This window comes from Pongo pygmaeus, chromosome 8, assembly GCF_028885625.2.
Source record: "Pongo pygmaeus isolate AG05252 chromosome 8, NHGRI_mPonPyg2-v2.0_pri, whole genome shotgun sequence".
Lineage (NCBI taxonomy): Eukaryota > Metazoa > Chordata > Mammalia > Primates > Hominidae > Pongo > Pongo pygmaeus.
The window spans coordinates 101,746,309-101,763,459 of record NC_072381.2 but is presented as its reverse complement, the minus strand read 5'-3'; the positions used below and the strand labels follow the sequence as shown (position 1 = coordinate 101,763,459).

General features: G+C 41.7%; 1 protein-coding gene across 1 annotated transcript in view; it reads left to right on the top strand.

The window, feature by feature from the left end:
* TLL2 (tolloid like 2) overlaps positions 1 to 17,151 on the top strand; it is a 146,393-nt gene that overhangs the window by 68,305 nt on the left and 60,937 nt on the right. The window contains exon 4 of the mRNA XM_054435408.2: positions 13,068 to 13,220. Coding sequence (XP_054291383.1) covers positions 13,068 to 13,220 — 153 coding nt within the window. The remainder of the gene's footprint in view (positions 1 to 13,067; positions 13,221 to 17,151) is intronic.

Genomic DNA, 17,151 nt, shown 5'->3' with positions numbered 1-17,151 from the left:
TCTCAGGGACACCTCTGTAGGAATGAAATAGAAATCATTATTTATTTTGTGTTTCAGCTTTCATGCTATTTTACATTTTTACATATATACTTGCATATATGTAATTTTACACAAATGCATAAATTCGATAATATCATCATACTTTTAAAAGTGTTATCTTCTTTTTCTTTTCTCTTTAATGTGGCCACCTCCTTTCGGGTTCTTTTTTCCACTTATCAACCCTCTACACTTTCCCAGGTTATGCGTGCTAGTGACTTTGTATACAGCCTTCATATTTTTCTCCATGCACATACATTGATATATATACAGAGATATACGTATATAAGCACACATCTAAACATAAATACAGATACCGGCTTTGTCATTGTTTTAAAACATAGAATCATATTTGATACACATTTTTTCTGCATCATGCTTTTGTCATCAATACCTCATGGGCACAACCCCTCCAAGGCACTAGTTATAACCTAAATGTATTCTTTTGAGTAGATATTACTGATATGGACAGATCATAATTTATTCAGTGTTTTCCTTATCAATTAGCATTCAGTTCCCTTCAAGCTTTTGCCATCATGAATAATGACTGCAGTAAACATTTCTGAACATATATCCTTACATATTTAGTGTGCTTGTAATAGATGTTGCTAGGTTGTGTTTCAAAAGGTGTAACAATTCACATTTCCATAGCAACTTATAAATGTACTCCTTTCCCATATTCTTACTAGCAGTAGGGAGAACTCATTATCAGTGTTTTTAACAAGTAAGCTGTGGCTTATTGATATTTAATTTGTACTCCTCTGACTGCTGGTGCCTTTGAACATTTTTTCCTATGTTTGTCAGTGGGAATCGCCTCTTCCTGTCCTGTGCCCATTTTCCTATTGGGTTGCTGATCTTCTTCTTCAATTTGACTTCTTTTAGAGAGAGGCAGATCCTTTAGTCACCCATGTAACTAATCTGCATTTGTTTCTTGGCTGTACAGCTTGTTGTTTGGACTATGTGCAGGGCTTGCTTTCAGATCCGTGTTTTTCTGCTTTGCTTATTTAAGGGTATTTTGACTTATAAGTTTATGGGCTCCCCAGACATCTGGTACTCAATGGTCCTTCACTTTGCCACAAATGATCAGCACTTAGTGGTAAAAATGGAGCATGTGTGAATGAATCCAGCAGGGTTTGTCATCACACTGCAGTGACAAAGATGCCACACTCATTTTTTCTTCCTTATTTATGTGATTTATTGTTGCATAAAGACCACACCCAAACTTAGTGACTTCAAACAATGGTTTGTTATTTTCATGATTCTGGGGGTTGACTGGGTTCAGTGGGGTGGTTCTTTGGCTGATGCCATCTGGGGTCACTCACTTGACTGAATTTATCTAGCAGGTGGACTGGTCTGGAAGGTCCAAAAAAACTTTAGCTACACCTGCAGTGCCCCAATGTGCCTCCTTGTGGCCCTGCTGTCCATGCAGACTGTCACCATTCAGCTGTCTCATCAGAAACTTTTCATAGCATGGTGACTGGCTTCCCAGAGGGAAGGAGCAGAAGTTGCCAGTCCATTTAAGGCCTGGACTCAAAACTTCAAGAATGCTACTTCTGCTACATTCTATTAACAAAATAAGCCAAAAGACCAGACCAGATTCAAGGAGAGAGAAATAGATTCTACTCCTTCACGAGAGAAGCGGCATGACCTCACAGGGATAAGGGGACTTGGTGGCCATATTTGGAGACTATCTACCACCTTCCCCCTTTGCCTCTGCTCCCCAGCAATAGATATTGTCAGAGTTTTTGATATTTACTAGTTCGTTGGGTGTAAAATGACCCAACTATAAACTTGGACAGTCAGACACACTTGGTTTTGAATTCCAGCTCATCCACTTAGTAGCTATGACTTTGGATAAGTTATTTAACTGCTTGTATGAGGTTTAGAGGGAATTAGAAATAATATTTATGTAATGCACATAGCCAGGTGTCTGGAACTTAAAAGAGGCTCAAGGAATGTAGCTTTTCCATTTCCTTCTCCCCACCTCCACCTCCAGGAATTATATTATCCAGCATTGAAAGTGCATCATCTACCTCTGGACTGGGATTCCACAGCTGTGCAACAGCTGCATAGAAACACAATTACAGAGGACAGGAAGGAAGACGGCAGCTGTGGCCCATTAAAATTCTGCCTCTAGTGGGGTTGTGCACAGCACCCACACTGCAACAAAGAATCTTGGGCTTTTCAGGGAGGGTGATGATAGCAGTCCCCTAGTCTGCAGTTCCCCCAAATGGCCCTGGTTTGTTCGAAGAGGATAAGGAATGTGCAGGCTAGGCCAGTCCTTCCACTCTGCATTACAGCAGCAGACAAGCATGTCTTTAAGAATCCGGGGTAGTCCTGAGGAGGAAGGAAATCTCGAAGTGAGGTGAGGGCAGGCCGTTCTAACCAATCCCTCCATCCTTCCCATCCCAACCCTCAGGATGCTGTCGGCGCCAGCCCTGGATGCCTCTTGCTTTTATTTGAATGAAAGATAAGACACGTTGTGTCAATCTCAGGTTCCCTTTAATCACAACTCGCCCCCCTTCCACCACCCCCAGGAAAAGAGACCGCCCAGGCAGGAGAAAGGATCTGAGGGAAGTGCCCAGTTTCGGCAGCAGGTTTATTTCCTGGCATTATGTGGCTCCCCTCAGCCCTGACGGTGGGGATTTGTGCCTCCAGCTTTGGGGAGGGGGAAAAGGCTGAAATGCTCACTCAACATCCCCTCCGGCAGACCCTTTGGTCAGAAGGCTCTCCCTCCTCTGGAGATGAGAGCTCAGCATGCATTTCAGCGCTGATAATGGGATTAATGAAATGGAGTGTGCAACTGCTCCATGAATGAAGCTGTGACTGTTTTGATAGAGCCTGATTTCCAGAACCATATTCATGAAAGAGAATGGACCTTTCACTTTCAGTAACATTTCCTAGGGGCTTTGTGTGAAAGCAAATAATAATGGAATCTGGTTGAACCAGAGGACAGGCATCCCACAAACTTGGGTGCAAAACAGCACTCGAGGCTGGAATTCCCAGCATCACTTATGTCAGTTTACTTGGGTGTAACAACTGAGCCCAACGAACTTCAGGCCCTCCTTTTTAGGCCGTCTCAAATGCAGACTTTCATAGCCATTGTGGCAGCTCACACTGAGCCCTTACTCACTGCAGGCATTTGACATTCATTACCTGGGTCACCACCGCCCTGCAGCAAGAAGTGAGGCTCCGAAGGGGAAGTGATTTGTCCAAAGCCATGTAGGTAGCAAATGGCAGCATTTATCTTGAGCTTAAGTCCCCCTGACCCCAAACCCCTTGATCTTAACCTTTGGGCTGTATCAGTGGTTCCCAAACTTCACTGAGCTTTGTAATCACCTGGGGAGCTTTAGAAACTGCAGGTGCCTTGACTCCACTCTAAGGCCAATTGATTCTCAATCTCAGAGCAGGAAGGCAGACACCAGAATTTTTTAAAAGCTCCCCAGTTGAATCTAATGTGCAGCCAGGTTTGAGAACCACTGTGCAGAATGATCTAGTCTCCCCTTTACTGAGGGGCCTTCAGCCTTTCGAGATTGCTGCAGGTGAGGTGCAAATTCACCCGTCACCTTTGGGGTGACGGTTATGCAGATGGCTGAGCTGTCAGCGTGTTTACTTCCATTGTGGGAATGACCAATTGCCTAATCTAAAAATTGCACTTCCTCACTGGAGAAGGCTGGCTCAGGCCTGGTTCTGTTTATGACATGGCTGTGCCTTCGGCTGGAAATAGAAGATTGAAAAGCAACAACCGCTTTGCTCTTTCAGAGAGGACAGGGCTCGCTCACAGAGCCAGAGAATTTAAATAGGCTTTATCCCCCCTCAACCCTACCCCCAGCGTGTTAAATCCTGTCAGACGCCCTGAGCTCCTCTTCAAATGCAGGACTCTTGGCCATAATAAATAATTACATCCTTCTATTTGGACTCCGATTCCAGATAGTAGTAATCCAAGAAAATCCAATAATGACAGTTGCATTAAGATCCTTCTTCCAGGCTAAGCAGAACATCTGTTTAGACATATTTTTAATCGGCAAATGCTTCCTGTGTTGAGTCCTTAGCAAATTAAATTTCTCACTGGACCAAAGGGGAAGCTGTCATTCAATAACCCATTTCTGGAAATTATACCCTAGCTTCTTTCCAGGTGCACTTAAGATTTTCCCGTGCTGACTCGGCTGCATAAAACCGACCCTTATAATACCAGGTCACATGTATGTGCAGCACAGCTTGTCAGAGAAACACGGAATATCTTAGTGTTATTTCCTTGAATAGAGAAGTATTTTTGCCCATTCTCCAAAGGAGAGTTGGCGACAGAGGAAAATTAAGAGACTTGTTGAAAACCATATGGGAAATGAGTAACAAACTTCCACTTGCTACATTGCTGCCTGTGATTACTTAAGACTGGATAATTCTCAGGATGTAAACATTAAGGGCTTCAGTGTTGCCAACATTTTGGAGAGGTTTCCAACACAGAGTTGTTTGGACTGTTGGGCTGTTTGTTTTTAGAATAGCTCATCCCTTCTTTAATTCATTCATTCAAAATATAAAAATATTCAATGCTCACCACCAGTCAGGCACCATGCAGGGTGTGGAGAATAAAGTGGAGAACAAGCTGGCAACAGTTCTTGCCCTCGTGGAGCTTCCAGTCTACCAGAAAAATTCACATTTGACATCTTGATACAATTTGTAGTTTAGGACTGGAATAGCAAATTAGAATATCTTCCGTAGAGGGCAGGTAGGTCATCTAAAAGGTGAAGTAAGCTGAATAGGACAATGTGAAGGGGGAGAGAGATTCCAGCAAACAGAACATGTGCTCTGACTATGGAGAGCAGGTGCTTCTAAACTCCAGCTGGTTGTACTATGATGGAAGATGGGCCTGCTGTTGCCAAATCTTTCAGTTTTTAAAGAAAAACTAGAAAATCTGGATTCTTATGTGAAATCCCTTGATTTTTAAAAGTTGGCTCCTACAAGGAAATTTTTAAAAAAACATAGTGTGGGCCAAAAGTGTCCAGGCCAAACAGAAACACATCTGCGGGTTGGGTTTATCCCAACACTGCAAGTGTATGACTTCTGTTCTAGAAATTCTGGTGGTAAGACAATTATTTTCAGGTTTAACAATGTATTACATACCAACTTTCTGGGTCTGGAAATATGACCAACTAGATGAGTAGGAACCCCTTATACAAGTAGAAGAACACTGAAAAAAATATTACCTTTTCACCACCCCAAATGAAAAATACAGAGTTGAGTTCAAAGGAAAGAAAGGTGAATGGCCATGATCAGAAGAGAGTAAGGAACATAACTCACAGAAGGAAGCCTCAGATGCTGGCGATGTTAGCAGCAGCAAATCCGTACAGGTCTGCAGCAATTCGATTCTTGCCTCCTCGGAGGAAAGAATTCAGCCAAGGGGCATAAGGCAGAGAGAGAGATCCAGGCAAGTTTTAGAGCAGGAGTGAAAGTTTATTGAAAAGTTTTAGACACCTGTAATCCCAGCACTTTGGGAGGCCAACTGGGGTGGATCACTTGAGGCCAGCAGTTCAAAACCAGCCTGGCCAATATAGTGAAACCCCATCTCTACTAAAAACACAAAAATTAGCTGGGCATGGTTGCACATGTCTGTAACCCCAGCTACTCGGGAGGCTGAGGCAAGAGAATCTCTTGAACTTGGGAGGTGGATGTTGCAGTGAGCCGAGATCGCACTGCACTCCAGCCTGGGCGACAGAGCATGACTCAAAAGCATTTCCAGAAGGGAGAAGTGAGATGTACGAAATACCAGTGAGCAAGGGAATGGATGGATATGAAGGCAGATATCAATCTGTATTGCAAACAAACACAAATAAGCCATCAATAATGGTGACTAATTTGGGGTCTTGAAAGGAAGCAAATAATAACATGAAAAATTGGAGGCTGTCGTACAAATTAAAATATTTTAAAAACCCTGTATTTCTTAGAACGAGGCTGTGGTTTCTGGTTTCTGCAGATCTGTCTTCTTCTTTTTTTTTTTTTTTTGAGACGGAGTCTTGCTCTGTCGCTCAGGCTGGAGTGCAGTTGTATGATCTCGGCTCACTACGAGCTCTGCCTCCCGGGTTCACGCCATTCTTCTTCCTCAGCCTCCTGAGTAGCTGGGACTACAGGCACCTGCCACCATGCCTGGCTAATTTTTTGTATTTTTTAGTGGAGATGGGGTTTCACTGTGTTAGTCAGGATGGTCTCGATCTCCTGACCTTGTGATCCTCCTGCCTCGGCCTCCCAAAGTGCTGGGATTACAGGCATGAGCCACCACACCCAGCCCAGGTCTGTCTTCTTAGTTCACTAATTCTTTATACTTTAAAAAGTCAAGTATGAATGTTAAACATGAAAGGCAATATTAAAGAATAGAAAGCACATAATAGAAATAAAAAGTAAATATAGAAACATTTCTTAATCTAATAGAAAGCAGGAAAGGAGAATAAAAGGAGGAAAAGAAAACAAAAGCATAAAAGAAAGCATAAAACAAAAGGAAGGGAATAAGTCCAGGTATATCAGTTATAAAATAAATGTAATTCATCTGTTAGAAGATTCTCAGGTTGAACAATAAGAAAAAAATCTAGCTGTTAGCTGCTTGTAAGAGACACCTCTAAGGCTGGGCGTGGTGGCCCACGCCTGTAATCCCAGCACTTTGGGAGGCCAAGGCAGGCAGATCACGAGGTCAGGAGATCGAGACCATCCTGGCTAACACGGTGAAACCCCGTCTCTACTAAAAATACAAAAAATTAGCCAGGCATGGTGGCGGGTGCCTGTAGTCCCAGTTATTTGGGAGGCTGAGGCAGGAGAATGGCATGAACCTGGGAGGTGGAGCTTGCAGTAAGCCGAGATCGCGCCACTGCACTCCAACCTGGGCAAGAGAGTGAGACTCTGTCTCAAAAAAAAAGAGACACCCTTAAAACTTAATTAAACTTACATGCAGAAATCCTTAAAAAAATTAGCAAATGAAATCCAACAATGTATAAAAAAGAATTATACAGCATAACCCAGTGGGATTTATTCCAGGTATGCAAGGCTGATTCAACATTTGAAAATCAATCTATAGAACCCGCTACATCAACAAGCTAGTAAAGAAGAATCCTATTATCACAGCAATTGATGAAGAAAACACATTTAACAAAATATAACACCTATTCACGATAAAAACTTAACAAATTAGGAATAGAGAGGAATTATCTTAACTTGATACAGAGTGTCTAGAAAAAAACCTACAGCTTATATTATACTTAGCAGTTGAAAGATCAAATGCCTTTTCCCAAGACCAAGAACAAGGCAAGGATGTCTGCTCTCATACTCTCATTCAGCGTAGTTCTGGAAGTTCCAGACACTGCAGTGAAGCATGAAAAACAAAGAAAAGGCAAACAAGTTGGAAAGGAAAAAATAAAACTGTCTCTTTTGTAAATGACATGTTTGTCTACATAGAAGATCCTAAGAAATCTATTAAGAAAAAAGAAAAGCCCAAAAACCTCCTAGAACAATCAATGAGTTCAACAAAATTTCAGAAATACAAGACCGGCACATTTCTATATTGGAAATATAAAATTCTATAATGGCTCACATTTCTATATTCTAACAATGAACATGCAGAAGCCAAAATTAAAAACACAATGCCATATACACAATCACTCCAAAGAAGATGAAATACTTGGATATACAGTTAACAAAATTTGTACAGGGTTTGTGTGATGAAAATTAAACAATGCTGATGAAAAAAATCAAGACAGACCTAAATCAGTGGAGAGACATGCTGCATCCCTGGATTGGAAGATGCATAGAGTACAGGTGCCAAGTTCTCTCCAGATTATTCTATAGGTTTAATGCAATTTCTATCTCAACATGGTTTTTTATTTTCATTTTTTCAGGCATAGATAAGCTTATTCTAAAATTTATATGGAAAGATAACTAAAACAATTATGAAAAAGAAGACTGAAGGGGTGTAATCACTCTACCCCATATAAGGCTTACTCTGTAGCTACAGTAATCAAGATGGTATGGCATTGGAAGAGTGATAAACATGTAGATCAATGGAATAGAGAACCCAGAAATAGACCCAATTACTATATGACCCAGTAATTCCACTCTTGGATATGTATCCCAGAGTAATGAAAACTTACCTTTACACAAAAATCTGTACATGAATGTTCATAATGGCTTTATTTGTAACAGCAGGAAACAATCCAGATATCCTTCAACAGGTGAATGGGTAAACAAACTGTGGTTCATCCATACCATGGACTACTACTCAGCAATAAAAATAAACTATTCATACAGGCAACAAGTTAGATGAATCTCCAGGGAATTATGCTGAGTGAGAAGAGCATAATTATTATCCCTATTATATGCTGTATGATTCTATTTATATGATATTCATCAAATGACAGAATTTTAGAAATGGAAACAGACTGGTGGTTGCCAGAATTTTGGAATGGATAGAGGAAAGGGGAAAGGAGGGTAGATATTGTTATAAAATAACAACATGAGGGATACTTATGGTGTTGAAACTGTTCAGTATCATGAATGTGGTGGTAGATACACAAAACTGTGTGTGATAAAATTGTCTTACACACATACACACACAAATGAGTACAAGTAATGCTGGAGATATCTGAGTGAAATCAGTGGCTTGTATCAATGCACATATCCTAGTTGTGTTATTGTACTGTAGTTTTACAAAATGTTACCATTAGAGGAAATGAAATCTCTGAAAGGAAGGTACATGAAATCTCTGTATTATTTATTACAACTGCATGTGAATCTACAATTATCTAAATAAAAATTTCAATTTACAAAAAGCCACTTTATATACCAGAAAAGATAATATTGAACCTCAATATTATGATAATTGCAAAGCTTGATGTATTGTTTGTTGTGGGAAATGCAATTAACTCAGAGAATAACACCCATTCAATGACTCACTTTAACAAAAATAATTATACAAAAATATTGAAAATGGATAGAAAAAAGCTATATGAGGCAAACACTAACCAAAATTAAAAAATGTATAGCAGGCCAGGTGCGGTGGTGCATGCCTGTAATCCCAGCTTTCTGGGAGGCCAAGGTGGGCAGATCACTTTAGCTCAGGAGTTTGAGACAAGTCTGGGCAACATGATGAAACCATGTCTCTACAAAAAGTATAAAAATTAGCCGGGAGTGGTGGCGCATGCCTGTGGTCCCAGCTACTTGGGAGGGTGAGGTGGGAGGATGGCTTGAACCCAGGAGGCAGAGGTTGCAGTGAGCTGAGATTGTGCCACTGCACTCCAGCCTGGGTGACAGAGCCAGACCCTGACTCAGAAAAAAAAAAAAGGTATAGCAATATTTATATCAGACAAAACAATCATTATTATGAATGAATGTTATTATTATAAAAAGGATTATTAATGATAAAAGAAAAATTTATCTGGAATGTTTAACAATTCTAAACTTGTCTTACTTAACCAACATGGCCTTGAACAATCTAGAGCAAAAATTAAGGATAGAGAAAATGACAGTTCATAATCTTAGTTCTGGAGGTTTTGCTTAAAGCACTTTTCTTAGTAACTGATACATTAAGAAGCCAAAAATTTTTGTAAGTAGAATATTTGAACAACATATGAAACCCATCAATTAGACATCACACATTATTATAAGAAAACATGGAACATTTATAAAAATCAATCTTGTATTAGCTTACCAAGGAAGGCCTAAATACCAAAGAATTGATACTTTAGAGCAAGGGCTAGCCATTGATGATCAGTAGGCCAAATCCAACGTGCTGTTTTTGCAAATAAAGTTTTATTGGCACACAGCCATGTCCATTTATTGACATATTATCTATGGCTGCTTTCACACTACAATGGCAGAGTTGAGTAGTTGTAACAAAGAATATATGACCCACAAAGCTTAAAATATTTACTATATGGCCTTTTATAGAAAAACTGCTAACCCCTGCCGTGAAGAATAGGTTATTAGAACACAGTGCAGTGTTAGAAATCAATAACACACACACAGAAACAAATGTTTAGAAATTAAAACCAATACTTTGAAATAATTCAGAGGTCAAAGAAGAAAGTCTAAATGGAATTTAAAGAATGTATCAATATCTAACATTGAAAATATACATTTCAAAATGTGAGACACAGGAAAAGAAGATGTCAGAGAGAAATTTAGCCTTGAAAATGTTAATATTTATAAGAAAGATGTAAAATTAATGCACCAAGTATTCAACTCGAGAAGCTAGGAAAGGATAGCCAGTTGACTTTGGACAAAAGCGCCAAGACAATTCCATGGAGAAAAACTAGTCTTTTCTACAAATGGTCCTAGGACAGTTAGATGTTTACATATTAAAGAGTGAAGTTGGAGCCCTACCTCACACCATATACAAAAATCAACTAAAAATGCATCAAAGACCTAGATATAAGAGCTAAAAGTATAAAAGTCTCAGAATAAAACATACGTATAAATCTTTGTGATCTTTAATTAGGCTATGGTTTCTTAGATATGACACCAAAAGCACAAGCAACAAAAGAAGATCATAGATAAATTGGACTTCATTAAAAACATTTGTGCTTCAAAGGACACTATTATAAAAGTGAAAAGACAACCTACAGAATGGAAGAAAGATTTGGAAATTATATATCTGACAAGAGCCTGGTATCTAGAACATGTAAAGACTAATTATAACACAACAATAAAAGAGGCTCATGCCTGTAATCCCAGCACTTTGGGTGGCCGAGGTGGGAAGATCACGAGGTCAGGAGATCGAGACCATCCTGGCTAACATGGTGAAACCCTGTCTCTACTAAAAATACAAAAAATTAGCCAGATGTGGTGGTGGGCACCTGTAGTCCCAGCTACTCGGGAGGCTGAGGCAGGAGAATGGCATGAACCCGGGAAGCAGAGGTTGCAGTGAGCCGAGATTGTGCCACTGTACTCCAGCCTGGGCAACAGAGCAAGACTCCATCTCAAAAAAAAGAATAAAAAGGAAATGAATAAATAATTTGAATAGATATTTCTCTGAAGAAGATACACAAATGACCACCAAGTACATGGAAGAGATGTTCAACATCATTAGTCACTGGGGAAATGAAAATCAAAACCAAAATGAGATTCCGCTTCACACCATTAGGAAGACTATAATAAAAGAGATTGAAATCACAAGTGTTGACGAGGATGTGGAGACATTGGAACCCTGGTGTATTGCTGGTGGGAATGTAAAATGGTGCCACTGTTTTGAAAAACAGTCTGGTAGTTTCTCAAAAGTTTCAACATAGAGTTACCATATGACCCAGCAATTCCACCCCTAGGCATGTACCCAAGAGAAATGAAAAAACTATGTCCACAAAAATGTGTACATGAATGTTCACAGAAGCATTATTCCTAACAGCCAAAAAGTGGAAATAACCTAAATGTCCACCCACTGAAGAACAGATAAACAAAACGTGGTATGTGCATACAATGGAATATTACTCAGCCATAAAATGAAGAACTGATTCATACTACAACATGAGTGATCCTTGAAAACATGCCAAGTGAAAGAAGCCAGACACAAAAGGCCACATGTGGTGTGATTCCATCTCTAGGAAATGTCCAGAATAGGCAAATTCATAGAAACAAAGTTGATTACTGGTTGCCAAGGTCTCAGAGAAGGCAGAGATGGGGAGTGACTGTTAATGAGTACAAAGTTTCTCTTTGGAGTGATGAAAATACTGTAGAAATAGATAATGGTGATGGTTTCACAACTTTGTGAAAATACTAAAAGCCACTGAATGGTATACTTTAAAAGGCTAAATATGGTGTGTGAATTCTATCTCAATTTTTTTAAATAAGAGAGAAAAGAAGCTAGGAAGGAAACGTCAGGATAAAACAAGTGAAAATAGAAGGAAGTAATAAAATAAATAACATTAATGTAATAAAGAAAAGTGAAAAGAATTGGCCAGGCACAGTGGCTCACACCTGTAATCCCAGCACTTTGGGAGGCCTAGGTGGGTGGATCACTTGAGGTCAGGAGTTCGAGACCAGCCTGGTCAACATGATGAAACCCCATCTCTAGTAAAATACAAAAATTAGCCAGGCATGGTGGCTTCCACCTGTTATACCAGCTACTCGGGAGGCTGAAGCAGGAGAATCGCTTGAACCCGGGAGGTGGAAGTTGCAGTGAGCCGAGATCGCACCACTGCAACCTGGGTGATAGAGTGAGACTCCGTCTCAATAAATAAATAAATAAATAAATAAACAAAAACAAAGAAAAGAGTTGGCAAAAACAAAACCTGATTTTTAGGGGAGAAAGTATAAAAACTAGAGCGAAAATGCTCCAAGTTAGAATAATGAGGGATTCTAAGCAAGCCAACTGAAAACAAAATTTTAAATTATCTGACTGATGAATGAAATGCATGCGGATTCAGTGACTGGTGTCCATGGGTTGCAGCATTCTATTCCATCCACCCATCTCTGCCATTGCAGGGGGCCTAATGCGTGGACTCAGAACCTTACATTGAACCTCCTTGTGTTTCCCACACTCCTGTCTTAAGGGTCCAGATGCCAAGAGTTGGGGGTTTTATGAGGGTCTGCTTTTTCCAGGGTTTTTCTTATAAATAATTTTTCCAGTGTCACAGACTGGTCCACTCTCCTTGTTGTACTGGCCAAATTATTTCAAAATATGCAACACTGACCATATTGGATCAAGGCAAGGGATTGACCCAGTTTGTTCCCCAAATGCTAGTGGCTCTGGGACTACCTCAGCCCCACCCAAAGAGCTGTGAGGTATCCCCACCCATTTGATTCTATGGCCCCATGTGACCTCTCTCAAGGCCTCAGACAAGCCAAACCCACTCCTATCATAGCCCAGTATGTTTACTACATGTACTCTTCCCCCATCTGGAAAACTACCACCCAGGGCTTCCAAACCCTGAACTGATGAAATAGCCCCTTTAGAACATGTTTTAACACCCCCTTTTTGGAATCGTGGATAATACAACCTCAGCCATAATTCACAGGAGAGATCAAAGGGCAAAGTCAATATTAACCCGACTGTCTTGCAGATGGTCAGGAGAATACCACACTTCTGCACAGCCCTGGGACCTTGCATGCGGCAGCCGAGACCTCTCCCCGGGTCCGAAGAGCCACAACCTCAAGGACAGAGAGGATATGGCCTGGAGGAGTCATCCCCTACGTCATTGGAGGGAACTTCACTGGTCAGTAGCCACAGACAAGGCCTGCTTTGGGTTAGGGTGCTTTGTCTCCCTGGGTTCAGAGAGTCCTTCTAGGAAGGACCCGGGTGGGATGGAGCAGATGTTCGGGACCACAGCAGGCCTACAGATGGTGCCCCCCTCTTGCTGGCAAGGCCTGGCCCACCAGTCCTGGGGAAATTGCAATCTCTGTTGGGGCTATGTCCTCAAAGTTGGTTACCTTGCTCCCGATGCTTCATGTGGGGAGTGATCTGGAAGGACCTTGAAGGATAAGCGGGGTTTGCATGATGACTGTTTAAGGACAAGCCCTCCGCATAGAAGAAAGTCCCTGAGCAACTGCACATGGTTGGCTTCCCTGTCCTCTGCCTGGATGAGCGTCCTGGACTCAGAGGTCCCCTGCCACCACCCACAAGCAGTGTTCCACTCAGTGACCAAAGGGACCAGTGGACATGGCTCAACTCCCTGGGTCCAAATCTCAGCTCCAGCACTTGCCAGCAAAATGCCCTGGGGAAATTAGCCTCTCTGTGCCTCAGTTCCCTCTTCTGTAAATGGGGATGATAATATCTTCTACCCCATCTGGTTGTTTTGAGAATCAAATGGATTACTATAGATAAAGCGCTTAGAGTGGTGCCTGGCACATAGTAATTAGTAATTATCTGATATTAATATTATCTTTAAAATATGTGAATCAGCCCCAGCTTCCCATTGCCACTGGAATGAAATTCCTGACCATGGGCCTGTAGTGCCCTCCCTCAAGTACCCCACTGTCCCTCTCCTGCCTGGCCTTTGACCCTCTCTACCCTTCTCCCATCCTTCATTCCTATGCTCTGGCCTCACCAGCCATGTGCCCATCCCAAGACGTGCCCCCCTCATAGGCCCCTGAGCACTCACACTTGAACTTGCCTTCTGTCTCCCTTGCATGCCCTTTCCCCAGGTCTTTGCATGGCTGTCTTCTTCTTATCATTTGAGTCTTATGTCAAGGGACACATCACAGGAAGGCCTTCCGCCCTCCCCCTGCCAGCGCCTCCCTGTCCCCAGACCCTGCTTTATAACATTGGCAGCACTTACCATGACCTGAACTCTTTACTTCTATTTCTGTTTCATTTATTTTTGTCTCTGTCGAAGCTCTGTGGGAGCAGCAGTCTTTTTTCTGTCTCATTTCTGCTTCCGTATCTCCAACACCTAGACCAGGGCCCGGCACATCCTAGGCGGGTAGCAAATATGCCCACTGCGCACCTGCGGCCAATGTCAATGGAAAACCTGAGTGACAAGCCATACCGAGAGACTTTCCCGGGCTCTCAGTGCAACTTACAAGTCCTTCCCCTCCCTGTGGCTCTGTGACCTCTACTCTGAGAGGTGGCTGATGAAGGCAGATTCCCTGAGGATTTGCCAAAGCCACTGAGAATCGCTGATGAGTAAGTTAGGGAACGGTGAAGACCTCAGCAGCAGGGCAGCGGAATTCCTGCAGTTCCCTTTCGCTCTTGCAGCATTGATCCACGGCTTCCTAGTGCCAGGTGCTTAATTAGGGATTGGGGGTAAAAAAGATGACTTAAGATTTCATCCTGCCTTCAAGGAGGTCTGTTCTCACAGCAGAGAAAGGTGAGTGCCTAAAGAAAAAAAATAGAAATGATAAACCGCTACAGAGTTTTGTTCCTTGGTATCCTAACTGTGTTCTTTCAGATCTGGTGTGCTTTTCTGACCAAAAATTTATATTACTTTCATCAAAGTTAACTAATTTTATATACAGGAATTTTGCTGACACAAGTATTTCATGTTATTAGGTAATTAGTAGGGTTGCTATTTTTGGTGAGTGAGCTATAAACAATTTGAGCAAAAAATGTCAAGATGTCAGAAAAAAAATGGACAGCTAAGTTATTCTATTTTTTGTTGTTGTTGTTTGTTTCTTCTTTCTTTCTTTTATTTTTCTGAGACAGGGTCTTACTCTGTTGCCCAGACTGCAGTGCAGTGGCATGATCACGCCTCACTGCAGCCTCAACTTTCCGGGCTCAAGCAATCCTCCCACTTCAGCCTCCTGAGTAGCTGAGACTACAGGCGTGTGCCACCAAGCCCAGCTAATTTTTTTTCTTAATTGTTTGTAGAGACAGGGTTTCACCATGTTGCCCAGGCTGGTCTCAAACTCCTGAGCTTAAGGGATCCACCTGCCTTGGCCTTCCAAAGTGCTGGGATTACAGACATGAATCACCATGCCCAGCTGTTATTCTTTATTCGATATGAATGTTTTTGGGGACAACAATATGATACCATCCCCACATCCTGTAGACAATGATGGGAGCCTCCCCCAGTGCTGTTGTGCTAGTCCATTTGTGTTGCTCTAAAGGAATACCTGAGGCTGGGTAGTTTCTAAGGAAAAGAAGTTTGTTTTGGCTCACGGCTCTGCAGGCTGTCTGAGAAGCATGGTGGCAGCATCGGCTCCTGGTGAGGCCTCAGGAAGCTTGCAATCATGGCGGAAGGCAACAGGAAGCCACAACATCACATGGTGGGAGGGAGCAAGAGAGAGTTGGGGGAGGTGCCACACACTTTTAAACAACAATCTCTCAAGAACTCAGAGCGAGAGTTCATTCACCAAGGGGATGGTGCTAAGCCCTTCTTGAGGGACCCATCCCCGTGACCCAAACACCTCCCACCAGGCCCACCTCCAACACTGGGAATTATGTTTCAAAATGAGATTTGAAGGGGACAAACATCCAAGTGATGTCAGCTGTTTTGTTTTGCTTGTAATTTTTGTTTTTGTTTTGCAATGAGGGCCCTGTAGAACTCAGACCTCCAACTCCCACCATCCTTCATACTTCCCAGACAACTGTTTTTTCCTAGATCCTTCTCATTGCTTCTAGGAAAATTTAAACAGTCTTCCTTCTAGATTTTGAAAAGAACTGACTGACTATACGTAACTGTCAGCCTGGAGTTTTATTATTCAGCAAATTTCCACTCAAGGAAATACCAAGACAGGTTCAGAGAAAGTATGAAATTCACCTATTTTCAAAGGCCTGGAAGAAAAATTAGGCCCAAGGATTCCCCACAAGACACTGAAACCCTGTGCAAAAGTACACAGATGTATATGCAAATAGAAATTTTAGAGTGCATGGGAGCACCCTCCTACAGGTCTAAAAGAAAATGAGGGGGTGAAGTGCAGTGCTGGTGAGCTGGAGTTGACTCCCCCCTACTTCAAAAGCCTGCAGTTTCCAAATCAAAAAACCTGGATAAGGTTTTGTAAAAGTTTGGAAAATACTTTCAATACAAAGGAAAATTTGGGAAGCCCAGGATATTTTGAAAATCTATTTTTACCCTCCCTTCCAATCCACAAACTCCTACTCTCTAGGTTTTGGCAACTCAGAAAAGTTACATTGTGTTTTTAGCAAGGGAAATCCTGATTCCTGAAAATTCCTGGAGCATTTGTATTCTGAATAAGCTTTTTTTTTTTTTTTTTTGAAAATATTTAATTGACAAATAAAAATTGTATATATTCAAGGTATACAACGCGAAGATTTGATATATTATGTCTCGATCACCATAATCAAATTAATTAACACATCCGTCACCACCCATGCTTACATTGGGGGGCTGGTGAGGACACAAAATCTGTTCTTTTATCAAATTTCAAGTAAACAATACAGTATTATTAACAATCTTTTTTTTTTTTTAATTGTTGGAACATCCTTTGTCTTAACTCAGCATGCTTTAAAGCATCTAAGGAGGCTGGGTGCCGTGGCTCATGCCTGTAATCCCAGCACTTTGGGAGGCCGAGGCTGGCAGATCAGCTGAGGTCACGAGTCAAGACCAGCCTGACCAACATGGAGAAACCCCATCTCTACTAAAAATACAAAATTAGCCGGGTGTGGTGGCACATGCCTGTAATTTCAGCTACTGGGGAGGCTGAGGCAGGAGAATCGCTTGAACCCGGGAAGCGGAAGTTGCAGTG